The sequence below is a fragment of the Lygodium microphyllum genome, chromosome 15 (assembly GCF_053477565.2).
Source record: "Lygodium microphyllum isolate KBCC chromosome 15, Lygodium_microphyllum_v1.1.10, whole genome shotgun sequence".
In the NCBI taxonomy this organism is placed as follows: domain Eukaryota; kingdom Viridiplantae; phylum Streptophyta; class Polypodiopsida; order Schizaeales; family Lygodiaceae; genus Lygodium; species Lygodium microphyllum.
In genome coordinates, this window is record NC_141149.1 from 6,228,642 (window position 1) to 6,243,991 (window position 15,350).

The 15,350-nt window shown below is 40.5% G+C and overlaps 1 protein-coding gene across 1 annotated transcript in view; it reads left to right on the forward strand.

Moving 5' to 3' along the window:
- Positions 1–11,102, forward strand: part of LOC148024233 (uncharacterized) — a gene marked incomplete at its 5' end in the record, with an annotated part of 78,580 nt that extends 67,478 nt beyond the window's left edge. The window contains 3 exons of the mRNA XM_087695057.1: positions 9,064–9,348; positions 10,640–10,696; positions 10,830–11,102. Of these exons, the coding sequence (XP_087551183.1) occupies positions 9,064–9,348; positions 10,640–10,696; positions 10,830–11,102 (615 nt within the window). The remainder of the gene's footprint in view (positions 1–9,063; positions 9,349–10,639; positions 10,697–10,829) is intronic.
- Positions 11,103–15,350: the final 4,248 nt, after the last annotated feature.

The window sequence follows — 15,350 nt, forward strand, 5'->3', positions numbered from 1 at the left end:
AATTCGTCACCTTCAAGAATTAGCATCATCTTTGCTTTCCACCCCGGAAAGCCTTGTCCTTGGAAGAACAGAACCGAACGTTGGCCAGACGGATATCCGCTAACAATTACGTAATTGGCCATGCCTGTATGTCGAGAGAAAACAAATAAGATGAGATCACAGAATCTGCAAACCATGATCAAGACGAGCGTAGTTGACACGCATGACAATCAAAATAGAGAGATGCACATAAGAACGACGAAAAGTATTGAGTGACTAAAAAGAAAGCCCAAAATAGAGAGGCGCAACGTGCAAGGCGAGATGACGCATATAAGAAAAGTGCTATTTCGGACGAGCAAAGAACGTGAACAATAATAAAACATCGCTAAAAATAGCAAGATGTTCGCTTGTCGTAATCAACATCATTAACGAAGACGAGCAATTTACAAACTGTAATTAGGGATTAGCGAACTGGAATTAGAATTACAGTTTTAAATAAAAAATCGCAGATTCGAGCAGAAGTGTTGTCTTGAATCCTGAACTGTCATAACTTTTGATCTAGAACTCCGATTGACAAGCGGTTTCGACAGGATTCAAGAGCACGACGAGAGCTATCAAATATCAAATATCAAATAATTCGTCACCTTTAAGAGTTAGCATCATCTTTGCTTTCCACCCCGGAAAGCCTTGTCCTTGGAAGAAGGGAACCGAACGTTGGCCAAACGGATATCCTCTAACAATTACACAATTCGCCATGCCCGTATGTCGAGAGAAAACAAATAAGATGAGATCGGAGAATCTGCAAACCATGATCAAGACGAGCGTAGTTGAGACGCATGACAATCAAAATAGGGAGATGCACGTAAGAACGACGAAAAGTATTGAGTGACTAAAAAGAAAGCCCAAAAAAGAGAGGCGCAACGTGCAAGGCGAGATGACGCATATAAGAAAAGTGCTATTTCGGTCGAGCAAAGAACGTGAACAATAATAAAACATCGCTAAAAATAGCAAGATGTTCACTTGTCGTAATCGACATCATTAACGAAGTCGAACTGTAATTAGGGATTAATGAACTGCAATTAGAATTATAGTTTTAAATAAAAAATCGCAGATTCGAGCAGAATTGCTGTCTTCAACCCTGAACTGTCATAACTTTTGATCCAGAACTTCGATTGCCAAGCAGTTTCGACAGGATTTGAGAGCACGACGATAGCTATCAAATATCAAATATCAAATAATTCATCACCTTCAAGAATTAGCATCATCTTCGCTTTCCACCCCAGAAAGCCTTGTCCTTGGAAGAAGGGAACCGAACGTTGGCCAGGCGGATATCCGTTAACAATTACACAATTGGCCATGCCTGTATGTCGGGAGAAAACAAATAAGATGAGATCGCCGAATCTGCAAACCATGATGAACACGAGCGTAGTTGAGACGCATGACAATCAAAATAGGGAGATGCACGTAAGAACGAGGAAAAGTATTGAGTGACTAAAAAGAAAGCTTAAAATAGAGAGGCGCAACGTTCAAGGCGAGATGACGCATATAAGAAAAGTGCTATTTCGGTCGAGCAAAGAACGTGAACGATAAAAAAACATCGCTAAAAATAGCAAGATGTTGGCTTGTCGTAATCAACATCATTAACAAAGACTAGAGATTAACAAACTCTAATTAGGGATTAATGAACTTCAATTAGAATTACAATTTTAAATAAAAAATCGCAGATTCGAGCAGAATTGTTGTCTTGAATCCCGAACTGTCATAACTTTTGATCCAGAACTCCGATTGATAAGCGGTTTGGACAAGATTCGAGAGCACGACGAGAGCTATCAAATATCAGATATCAAATATTTCGTCACCTTCAAGAATTAGCTTCATCTTTGCTTTCCACACAGGAAAGCCTTGTCCTTGGAAGAAGGGAACCGAACGGATATCCGCTAACAATTATGCAATTGGCCATGCCTGTACGTCGAGAGAAAACAAATAAGATGAGATCGCAGAATCTGCAAACCATGACCAAGACGAGCCTAGTTGAGACGCATGACAATCAAAATAGGGAGATGCAGGTAAGAACAATGAAAAGTATTGAGTGACTAAAAAGCAAGCCCAAAATAGAGAGGCACAACGTGCAAGGCGAGATGACGCATATAAGAAAAGTGCTATTTCGGTCGACCAAAGAACGTGAACGATAAAAAAACATCGCTAAAAACAGCAAGATGTTCGCTTGTCGTAATCAACATCATTAACGAAGACGAGCGATTAACAAACTGTAATTAGGGATTCACGAACTGCAATTAGAATTATAGTTTTAAATAAGAAATCGCAAATTCGAGTAGAATTGCTGTCTTGAATCCTAAACTGCATAACTTTTGATCCAGAACTCCAATTGACAAGCGGTTTTGACAGGATTCGAGAGCACGACGAGAGCTATCAAATATTAAATATCAAATAATTCGTCACCTTCAAGAATTAGCATCATCTTTGCTTTCCACCCCGGAAAGCCTTGTCCTTGGAAGAAGGGAACCGAACGTTGGCCAGACGGATATCCGTTAACAATTACGCAATTGGCCATGCCTGTATGTCGAGAGAAAACAAATAAGATGAGATCGCAGAAACTGCAAACCATGATCAAGACGAGCGTAGTTGAGATGCATGACAATCAAAATAGGGAGATACAGGTAAGAACGACGAAAAGTATTGAGTGACTAAAAAGAAAGCTTAAAATAGAGAGGCGCAACGTTCAAGGCGAGATGACGCATATAAGAAAAGTGCTATTTCGGTCGAGCAAAGAACGTGAACGATAATAAAGCATCGCTAAAACTAGCAAGATGTTTGCTTGTCGTAATCAACATCATTAACGAAGACGAGCGATTAACAAACTGTAATTAGGGATTAACGAACTGCAATTAGAATTACAGTTTTAAATAAAAAATTGCAGATTCGAGCAGAATTGCTGTCTTGAATCCTGAACTGTCATAACTTTTGATCCAGAACTCCTATTGACAAGCGGTTTTGACAGGATTTGAGAGCACAACGAGAGCTATCAAATATCAAATATCAAATAATTCGTCACCTTCAAGAATTAGCATCATCTTTGGTTTCCACCCAGGAAAGCCTTGCCCTTGGAAGATGGGAGCCGAACGTTGGCCAGGCAGATATCCGTTAACAATTACGCAATTAGCCATGCCTATATGTCGAGATAAAACAAATAAGATGAGATCGCAGAATCTGCAAACCATGATCAAGACCAGCATAGTTGAGACGCATGACAATCAAAATAGGGAGATCCACGTAAGAACCACGAAAAGTATTGAGTGACTAAAAAGAATTCCCAAAATAGAGAGGCGCAACGGGCAAGGCGAGATGACGCATATAAGAAAAGTGCTATTTCGGTCGAGCAAAGAACGTGAACGATAATAGAGCATCGCTAAAAATAGCAAGATGTTGGCTTGTCGTAATCACAATCATTAATGAAGACGAGCGATTAACAAACTATAATTAGGGATTAACGAACTGCAATTAGAATTACAGTTTTAAATAAAAAATCGCAGATTCGAGCAAAATTGTTGTCTTGAATCCTGAACTGTCATAACTTGTGATCCAGAACTCCGATTGACAAGCGGTTTCGACAGGATTCGAGAGCAGGACGAGAGCTATCAAATATCAAATATCAAATAATTAGTCACCTTCAAGAATTAGCATCATCTTTGCTTTCCACACAGGAAACCTTGTCCTTGGAAGAAGGGAACCGAACGTTGGCCAGACGGATATCGGCTAACAATTACGCAATTGGCCATGCCTCTATGTCGAGAGAAAACAAATAAGATGAGATCGCAGAATCTGCAAACCATGATCAAGACGAGCGTAGTTGAGACGCATGACAATCAAAATACGGAGATGCAGGTAAGGACGACGAAAAGTATTAAGTGACTAAAAAGAAAGCCCAAAATAGAGAGGCACAACGTGCAAGGCGAGATGACGCATATAAGAAAAGTGCTATTTCGGTCGAGCAAAGAACGTGAACGATAATAAAGCATCGCTAAAACTAGCAAGATGTTTGCTTGTCGTAATCAACATCATTAACGAAGACGAGCGATTAACAAACTGTAATTAGGGATTAACGAACTGCAATTAGAATTACAGTTTTAAATAAAAAATTACAGATTCGAGCAGAATAGTTGAGATGCATGACAATCAAAATAGGGAGATGCACGTAAGAACGACGAAAAGTATTGAGTAACTAAAAAAAAAACCCAAAATAGAGAGATGCAACATGCAAGGCGAGATGACGCATATAAGAAAGGTGCTATTTCAGTCGAGCAAAGAACGTGAACGATAATAAAACATCGCTAAAAAAAGCAAGATGTTCGCTTGTCATAACTAACATCATTAACGAAGACGAGCGATTAAGAAACTGTAATTAGGGATTAATGAACTATAATTAGAATTACAGTTTTAAATAAAAAATCGCAGATTCGAGCAAAATTTCTGTCTTGAATCCTGAACTGTCATAACTTGTGATCCAGAACTCCGATTGACAAGCGGTTTCGACAGGATTCGAGAGCAGGACGAGAGCTATCAAATATCAAATATCAAATAATTCGTCACCTTCAAGAATTAGCATCATCTTTGCTTTCCACCCAGGAAAGCCTTGTCCTTGGAAGAAGGGAACCGAACGTTGGCCAGAGGGATATCGGCTAACAATTACGCAATTGGCCATGCCTCTATGTCGAGAGAAAACAAATAAGATGAGATCGCAGAATCTACAAACCATGATCAAGACGAGCGTAGTTGAGACGCATGACAATCAAAATAGGGAGATGCAAGTAAGAACGACGAGAAGTATTGAGTGACTAAAAAGAAAGCCCAAAATAGAGAGGCGCAACGTCCAAGGCGAGATGACGCATATAAGAAAAGTGCTATTTCCGATGAGCAAAGAACGTGAACGATAATAAAACATCGCTAAAAATAGCAAGATGTTCGCTTGTCGTAATCAACATCATTAACGAAATCGAACTGTAATTAGGGATTCACGAACTACAATTAGAATTATAGTTTTAAATAAGAAATAGCAGATTCGAGTAGAATTGCTGTCTTGAATCCTGAACTGTCATAACTTTTGATCCAGAACTCCGATTGACAAGCGGTTTTGACAGGATTCAAGAGCACGACGAGAGCTATCAAATATTAAATATCAAATAATTCGTCACCTTCAAGAATTAGCATCATCTTTGCTTTCCACCCCGGAAAGCCTTGTCCTTGGAAGAAGGGAACCGAACGTTGGCCAGACGGATATCCGTTAACAATTACGCAATTGGCCATGCCTGTATGTCGATAGAAAACAAATAAGATGAGATCGCAGAATCTGCAAACCAGGATCAAGACGAGCGTAGTTGAGACGCATGACAATATAAATAGGGAGATGCACGTAAGAACGACGAGAAGTATTGAGTGACTAAAAAGAAAGCCCAAAATAGAGAGGCGCAACCTGCAAGGCGAGATGACGGATATAAGAAAAGTGCTATTTCGGTCGAGCAAAGAACGTGAACGATAATACAAGATCGCTAAAAACAGCAAGATGTTCGCTTGTCGTAATCAACATCATTAACGAAGACAAGCGATTAACAAACTGTAATTAGGGATTCACGAACTGCAATTAGAATTATAGTTTTAAATAAGAAATCGCAGATTCGAGTAGAATTGCTTTCTTGAATCCTGAACTGTCATAACTTCTCATCCAGAACTCCGATTGACAAGCGGCTTTGACAGGATTCGAGAGCACGACGAGAGCTATCAAATATCAAATATCAAATAATTCGTCACCTTCAAGAATTAGCATCATCTTTGCTTTCCACACAGGAAAGCCTTGTCCTTGGAAGAAGGGAACCGAACGGACGGATATCCGCTAACAATTACGCAATTGGCCATGCCTGTATGTCGAGAGAAAACAAATAAGATGAGATCGCAGAATCTGCAAACCATGATCAAGACGAGCGTGGTTGAGACGCATGACAATCAAAATTGGGAGATCCACGTAAGAATGACGAAAAGTATTGAGTGACTAAAAAGCAAGCGCAAAATAGAGAGGCGCAACGTGCAAGGCGAGATACCGCATATAAGAAAAGTGCTATTTCGGTCGAGCAAAGAACGTAATAAAGCATCGCTAAAAACAGCAAGATGTTCGCTTGTCGTAATCAACATTATTAACGAAGATGAGCGATTAACAAACTGTAATTAGGGATTCACGAACTGCAATTAGAATTATAGTTTGAAATAAGAAATCGTAGATTCGAGTAGAATTGCTGATATTACTACTATGCGGACACCTATTGGTCTTGTAAGGATGTGTACCTTGCCTCAAGGTGCTACAAACTCAGTTGCTCATATGATGAATGCTATGCATAGAGTTCTTTGAGACTATATTCCGCAGTATACCATGCCTTTTCTAGATGATGTGCCTATTAAGGGTTGTGCAGAAGAAGAAAAGAATGAAAGTCTTGATTTGCGTGGATGTAGACAGTTTGTGGCTGATCACTTGATTGCTTGTGAGCAAATTTTGACACGATTAGAGGAGGTAAATTTGACACTTTCAGGGCTGAAATCTGTATTTGGTGTTAATGAAGTCATCATAGTTGGGCATATGGTTGGATATTATGGCAGAGAGCCTTCTCCTGCAAAGGTGGATGCCATAAACAGGATTGCAGAGTATTGCTCGACTACTTCAGAGGTGCGGAAATTTGTGGGAGCTTGTGTATTTTACATGATTTGGATTCCTCATTTTGCTCATATTGCAGATGTTCTCTATCAGCTGCTTCGAAAGGGGCAGAAATTTCATTGGGATGAGAAGCATTCAAAAGCCATGCGTAAGCTCAAGAAGCTGTTGCAATCAGCTCCTACTCTACGCAAGGCGGATTATCAGTGTGGACGGCCTATCATGTTGACAGTTGATACTAGCCCTATTGGCATAGGTTGGGCTGTGGGACAGGATGATGCTGATGGAAATAGGTATGCTATCCGCTTTGGAGCTAAAGTTCTTAATGAGCGACAAAGGAGATATCCGCAGATCAAAAGAGAGTTGTGGGGAGTAGTCACTGCACTGAAGTGTGACAAATGATATTTTATTGGAGCTTCAGTTGTTGTGGAAACAGATTGTTTACCTTTGCTTGGCATGATTACTAGTTGCTCGACTCCAGATATAGCGATGCTTCGGTGGATTGCCTATATTAAATCATTGAATCTAGAATTTCGACACATATCAGGGAAAGATAACCCAGTTGCTGACATGCTTTCTAGAGCGAGATATGAGGATGAGGAGTCAATGCTTGCAGAAGATGATGAGACAGAGTTTGCTGCTTCTGTCCTTATTCATGATTGTCATGTATCTACTGTTGAAGCTTTTATTGAAGAACTTTATGTTGATGAATGGCTGCAAATTGGACAATATCTAAGTTCATTGACTCGAAGAGCTGATTGGACAGATGATGAATTCAAGAAAATCAGAAGGAAGGCTTATGGGTATTTCTTGAAAGATGGTTTTCTTTGGAAGCATCCAAGAAAAAGAGGAGGCTTGCCCTTGAGAGTAGTTTGTGATGTAGCGATGCAAATACAGATTATGCGAGAGTTTCATGAGAGCTCATGGGCTGGACATAGAGGTGTGTGGGCTACCTATGAGAAAATCAAAGAAAGATACTGGTGGAAAGGGATGTATAAAGATGTTTCTCACTTTGTGGAGACTTGCAGGGACTGCCAGCTTTACTCTTTAGTGCGACATCGTGATGAGCTGCATCCGACTTATCCACTATGTATGCATTACAAGTGGGTGGTAGACTTGGTTACTTTGCCAGTGGGACTTTGGCAGATGAGATATCTTGTCTTGGCTAGGGAGGATCTTACAAACTATGTTGAAGGGAGACCGTTGCGGACGAAGACCACCACTACAGTATGTAAATTCTTGTTGGAAGAAATATTTTGCAGGTATGGATGTATAGGCAAGATTACAGCTGATCGTGGAGAGCTAGATGCTGATGAAGCTAGAGAATTCTTCTCACGGCTTGGGATTAAATTGGCTCTTACTACTGCCTATAATCCAGAGGGAAATGGCAAAAGTGAAAGAGGACATCCGCCCATAGTTAAAGCATTGGCAAAAGCTTGTAGAGGACGGATTGGAGATTGGTCGAGATTACTACCTTTTGCATTGTGGGCTGATCGCTCTACACATAGTGTGACTACTGGATACATGCCTGCGGAGTTGATGTATGGGCAAAAACCTGTCATGCCTACTGAAATTTGTGCTCTCACTTGGAGTGTTCTTCCGTGGCATGAGAATTTATCAAGGGAAGAGCTGTTAGCCCTTCGGATTCGTCAACTAGAGAGAAGGACAGAAGATGTGCAGCTAGCCGTTGACCGTTTGAAAGCAGCCCATCTCAGAAATAAGGACAGGTTTGATTTAAGGCATCGCTTGAGGCCTAGAGCCATAAAAGAAGGAGATTGGGTTCTAGTCTATGACAGTAGTCTAGAAAATCAGCATAGTACCATGAGAAAAATGGTTCAAAGATGGTTTGGACCGTATGAAGTGAAAAAGGTTTTTGACAATGGTACCTATGAGCTGGCTGAATTAGATGGAACAGTATTGAGGGTGCCTATTGCTGGAAAACGAGTCAAGATTTTCAAGAGAAGAGAAGATGACGAATATGCACTTGAAGCATTGACAGAAGAAGAGCAGATAGGAGAAAGAGAAGCTGATGAGACAGAAGACATAGATGATGAAGCCGATGGAGAAACAGGTCTACTAGAATCAGAAGATGGACTTGACCTGTTTGTGGACTTGAATGATCCTGGATAGTTGGCACATCCAGAGGATGCGCAGGTTTAGAGGGGGTGGATGTCGTGTTGCTGCGCATCCGAGTCGTATACACCTCCATTTCTTTTGTTGTGCATTTGTGTTAATTTATGCGTGTGATTCATTGTTTGTGTGATGCATTTTAATAATCCGCATCCAATGTATATATTCCCTTAATGCATGCGCCTAATCTAGACGTTCATTCTGGTGATGACTTTTGTGACTATGTTGAAGCCACTAACCAGGCTGCCCATATTTATAATCTTCTTGGAGATTTTTGTGAACATGATGAATATTTTGCTGCTTGGGGCGATGCTGATCTCATTGAGAATATTCTTCAAATTCCTGATCATGTTGCTACTTCTGCTGACGCAATTACTACCCACCCACCTCATTCTGCTGGAAACAGAGATCATAATACTCAACAGAAAGAGGTAACGTTCAGTCATGTAATTCCTGCCATCAACACTAATATTTCAAGCATGCCTCAAAAGGCTGCAGAAGCAGCCATTCCTGCAGCAATAAAAGAGGTTGGTCCTCTTACACAAGAAAATTCAAAAGGTTTATAAAGATAGCAAAGTCACAAAGTTCTACCCCCTTACTGGAAATTCTGTGGGCAACTGTCGCACAACTAATTTGGGCCTTTTTGGGGCTAGCCTATTCTGGGAGAAAGGGGGGATATTTTTGAAAAAGGCTAAGAATGGCGGGCTGGGGGGGGCGCATGAAAGGACCCAGGGGCAGACTTATCACAGGGGGGGAAATCGGTGATGCAGACAATGGGTATGGAAATGCAACTACTGGAGCAAAATCTTGATGAGAGCGCCTCGTCTGCTCTTCTTTGAGGTTGTCTTTGACCAAGACACTCAGGGAACATATGTCGAAGGCATCAAGGAAGAAGTCATCTTGTCTCCTGCTTAAGGATTATCATTAATTGCAGTGAGAGAGGACACCTAGTGCTGATTCAGGATTTATCCTGAGCTCTCGGGTGCCTGCCATGGCCACTTCACCGTCGTTTTTACCCTCCCTCGCTTGCAGAGATGAAGCGTAACAATGTTGTTCCGAATGGCCATTTCAAGAAGGACTGGCAGAACTATTTCTGAACATGGTTCAATCAGCCTGCTCGCAAGAAGAGCAAACGTTTAGTGAAGGAGAAGAAGGACCGACCTGTAGACAAACATGGGTGACAAAACCAAAGAGAGAAATAGCGCACAAGGTGATGATGGAGCAGAAGACAAAGAAGAAGAACGTTGAAGTTGCATACAACAAAGCTGAACACAGAAGGTGATGGCAAAAGTTGTTGCAACAACAAAGGGCGAGCTCTTAAGACGAAGTAGGAGGCATCAATAAACACGACGAAGAGGAACGAAAGACGAATGACCTTCTCAGTTTCGTTTCATCATCATCAAACCTTAGCAGATCATAGGCAATCAATTCGGCTCTCTCTACAATCAGAGATGATCCAGATGGCTGTGTGGAGAGCAAGAGTGTTGTGACAAGAAACGACAGTAGCTTCAACTGCGTAGGAGGACGCCAGGATCAGTATTATCTCTGCATATACAAACAAACTTGATTGCAAACCACCATGGTGAAGAAATTTGTTGAAGTCACGCAAGATACACACACCAAAACAGACCTCATGTATGTGTGACAGGTTCGATGATTCATTTACTTCCCCACAGAGAGAACATCTGATCTAAAAACTGGGAAGATCAAGGAGTCGTTCCCCAAAAATCCTGTGATATGCGTGCTCACACCGCCACTTCGAAACCTGATAACTTATCCAGTTAAGTAGATGCAGAGTATGGGTACATTAACACACAGTCTCAGCAGGATTCCAGAGTAGATGGGGAGTCTGTGGAGATCGCCTTTGGTGGACAGGTGCAAGGTGGATCAAGTTGCCATCAAGTCGGTTCTGAAGATTGGTGTCCTCAACGTAATGGTGCTAAAGGCTAAGGGACGATATGAAGCTGAACATCAACAATGGCAACCTCACCCTGAAATCTGAGTACAGCACAGGAGAATCCTCAGTATTATACTACAAGATGAAAGGGATTGCTGCCCTCAGGATCGGCAGAACATGCACTTTGATTTACTGTACATTTCCAAAGAAGCAGAGTTTAGCTTTATATACTTTGTGAACTACTACAATACTGCAGCTGTGAGAATTGAAGCGCTTGATGGATGTCCTAGCAACCAGGCTCCTTGGATTAATTACTCAGATATCCTTACAGAAGTCATATGGGAACTGACAGGAAAAGAGCTGAAAGTGGGCAGATCTTGCTGATGGTAATAAATTGCATGCCTACATTGTGAAATATGGCCTTGACTTGGAACCTTGTAATCTCAACTACTTAGAGATCCAAACAGTCATTCATTTTTGAATGATATGAATGGCCTAAAGTACCCTTAGACAGAAACAGTAAAGCTGTTTATGATTAAGTCTTGAAACTGAGAGATTTATTTGGTGCTCCTGAAAACAAGTTCATACACTTATTGAAAAACAGAGGACAGATTGACATGCTTTGTCATTTATTTTTTACTCTTCTTTTGTAAAATATTTGACAAACAATATAATGAACTTGGCATCAAATATTGTGTTATCGAGATCTTCTTGATAGTCTTTATTTCTTGCTGTATCTTGAACCTCGTGTTCTGCACCCTTTACACGAAATCTACGACAACGTGAACGATAATAAAACATCGCTAAAAACAGCAAGATGTTCGCTTGTCGTAATCAACATCATTAACGAAGACGAGCGATTAAAAAACTGTAATTAGGGATTCACGAACTGCAATTAGAATTATAGGTTTAAATAAGAAATCGCAGATTCGAGTAGACATGCTGTCTTGAATCCTGAACTGTCATAACTTTTGATCCAGGACTCCGATTGACAAGCGGTTTCGACAGGATTCGAGAGCACGACAAGAGCTATCAAATATTAAATATCAAATAATTCGTCACCTTCAAGAATTAGCATCATCTTTGCTTTCCACCCCGGAAAGCCTTGTCCTTGGAAGAAGGGAACTGAACGTTGGCCAGACGGATATCCATTAACAATTACACAATTCGCCATGCCTGTATGTTGAGAGAAAACAAATAAGATGAGATCGCAGAATCTGCAAACCATGATCAAGACGAGCGTAGTTGAGACGCATGACAATCAAAATAGGGAGATGCAAGTAAGAACGACGAAAAGTATTGAGTGACTAAAAAGAAAGCCCAAAATAGAGAGGCACAACGTGCAAGGCGAGATGATGCATATAAGAAAAGTGTTATTTCGGTCGAGCAGAGAACGTGAACGATAATAAAGCATCACTAAAACTAGCAAGATGTTTTCTTGTCGAAGACGAGCGATTAACAAACTGTAATTAGGGATTAACGAACTGCAATTAGAATTACAGTTTTAAATAAAAAATTGCAGATTCGAGCAGAATTGCTGTCTTGCATCCTGAACTGTCATAACTTTTGATCCAGAACTTTGATTGACAAGCAGTTTTGATAGGATTCGAGAGCATGACGAGAGCTATCAAATATCGAATATCAAATAATTCGTCACCTTCAAGAATTAGCATCATCTTTGCTTTCCACCCTGGAAAGCCTTGTCCTTCGAAGAAGGGAACCGAACGTTGGCCAGACGGATACTCCTTAACAATTACGCAATTGGCCATGCCTGTATGTCGAGAGAAAACAAATAAGATGAGATCGCAGAATCTGCAAAGCATAATCAAGACGAGCATAGTTGAGATGCATGACAATCAAAATAGGGAGATGCACGTAAGAATGACGAAAAGTATTGAGTGACTAAAAAGAAAGCCCAAAATAGAGAGACGCAACGTGCAAGGCGAGATGACGCATATAAGAAAGGTGCTATTTCGGTCGAGCAAAGAACGTGAACGATAATAAAACGTCGCTAAAAAAAGCAAGATGTTCGCTTGTCGTAATTAACATCATTAACGAAGACGAGCGATTAACAAATTGTAATTAGGGATTAACGAACTGCAATTAGAATTACAGTTTTAAATAAAAAATCGCAGATTCGAGCAGAATTGCTGTCTTGAATCCTGAACTGTCATAAGTTTGGATCCAGAACTCCGATTGACAAGCGGTTTCGACAAGATTCGAGAGCACGACGAGAACTATCAAATATCAAATATCAAATAATTCGTCACCTTCAACAATTAGCATCATCTTTTCTTTCAACCCCGGAAAGCCTTGTCCTTCGAAGAAGGGAGCCGAACGTTGGCCAGACGGATATCCGTTAACAATTACGCAATTGGCCATGCCTGTATGTCGAGAGAAAACAAATAAGATGAGATCGCAGAATCTGCAAACCATGATCAAGACGAGCGTGGTTGAGACGCATGACAATCAAAACAGGGAGATCCACGTAAGAAGGACGAAAAGTATTGAGTGACTAAAAAGCAAGCGCAAAATAGAGAGGCGCAACGTGCAAGGCGAGATGACGCATATAAGAAAAGTGCTATTTCGGTCGAGCAAAGAACGTGAATGATAATAAAACATCGCTAAAAACAGCAAGATGTTCGCTTGTCCTAATCAACATCATTAACGAAGACGCGCGATTAACAAACTGTAATTAGGGATTCACGAACTGTAATTAGAATTATAGTTTTAAATAAGAAATCGCAGATTCGAGTAGAATTGCTGTCTTGAATCCTGAACTGTCATAACTTTTGATCCAAAACTCCGATTGACAAGCGGTTTCGACAGGATTCGAGAGCACGACGAAAACTATCAAATATTAAACATCAAATAATTCGTCACCTTCAAGAATTAGCATCATCTTTGCTCTCCATCCCGGAAACCCTTGTCCTTGGAAGAAGGGAACCGAACGTTGGCCAGACGGATATCCGTTAACAATTACGCAATTGGCCATGCCTGTATGTCGAGATAAAACAAATAAGATGAGATCCTAGAATCTGCAAACCATGATCAAGACGAGCGTAGTTGAGACGCATGACAATCAAAATCGGGAGATGCAGGTAAGAACGACGAAAAGTATTGAGTCACTAAAAAGAAAGCCCAAAATAGAGAGGCACAACGTGCAAGGCGAGATGACGCATATAAGAAAAGTGCTATTTCGGTCGAGCAAAGAACATGAACGATAATAAAGCATCGCTAAAACTAGCAAGATGTTTGCTTGTCGTAATCAACATCATTAACGAAGACGAGCGATTAACAAACTGTAATTAGGGATTAACGAACTGCAATTAGAATTACAGTTTTAAATAAAAAATTGCAGATTCCAGCAAAATTGCTGTCTTGAATCCTGAACTGTCATAACTTTTGATCCAGAACTCCGATTGACAAGCGGTTTTGACAGGATTCGAGAGCACAACGAGAGTTATCAAATATCAAATATCAAATAATTCGTCACCTTCAAGAATTAGCATCATCTTTGGTTCCCACCCAGGAAAGCCTTGTCCTTGTAAGATGGGAGCCGAACGTTGGCCAGACGGATATCCGTTAACAATTACGCAATTAGCCATGCCTATATGTCGAGATAAAACAAATAAGATAAGATCGCAGAATCTGCAAACCATGATCAAGACCATCATAGTTGAGATGCATGACAATCAAAATAGGGAGATCCACGTAAGAACCACGAAAAGTATTGAGTGACTAAAAAGAAATCCCAAAATAGAGAGGCGCAACGTGCAAGGCGAGATGACGCATATAAGAAAAGTGCTATTTCGGTCGAGCAAAGAACGTGAACGATAATAAAGCATCACTAAAAATAGCAAGATGGGCTTGTCGTAATCACAATCATTAATGAAGACGAGCCATTAACAAACTGTAATTAGGGATTAACGAACTGCAATTAGAATTACAGTTTTAAATAAAAAATCGCAGATTCGAGCAGAATTGCTGTCTTGAATCCTGAACTGTCATAACTTTTGATCCAGAACTTCGATTGACAAGCAGTTTTGACAGGATTCGAGAGCATGACGAGAGCTATCAAATATCAAATATCAAATAATTCGTCACCTTCAAGAATTAGCATCATCTTTGCTTTCCACCTTGGAAAGCCTTGTCCTTGGAAGAAGGGAACCGAACGTTGGCCAGACGGATACTCATTAACAATTACGCAATTGGCCATGCCTGTATGTCGAGAGAAAACAAATAAGATGAGATCGTAGAATGTGCAAACCATAATCAAGACGAGCATAGTTGAGATGCATGACAATCAAAATAGGGAGATGCACGTAAGAACGACGAAAAGTATTGAGTGACTAAAAAGAAAGCCCAAAATAGAGAGACGCAACGTGCAAGGCGAGATGACGCATATAAGAAAGGTGCTATTTCGGTCGAGCAAAGAACGTGAACGATAATAAAAGCAAGATGTTCGCTTGTCGTAATTAACATCATTAACGAAGACGAGCGATTAACAAACTGTAATTAGGGATTAACGAACTGCAATTAGAATTACAGTTTTAAATAAAAAATCGTAGATTCAAGCAGAATTGCTGTCTTGAATCCTGAACTGTCATAAGTTTGGATCCAGAACTCCGA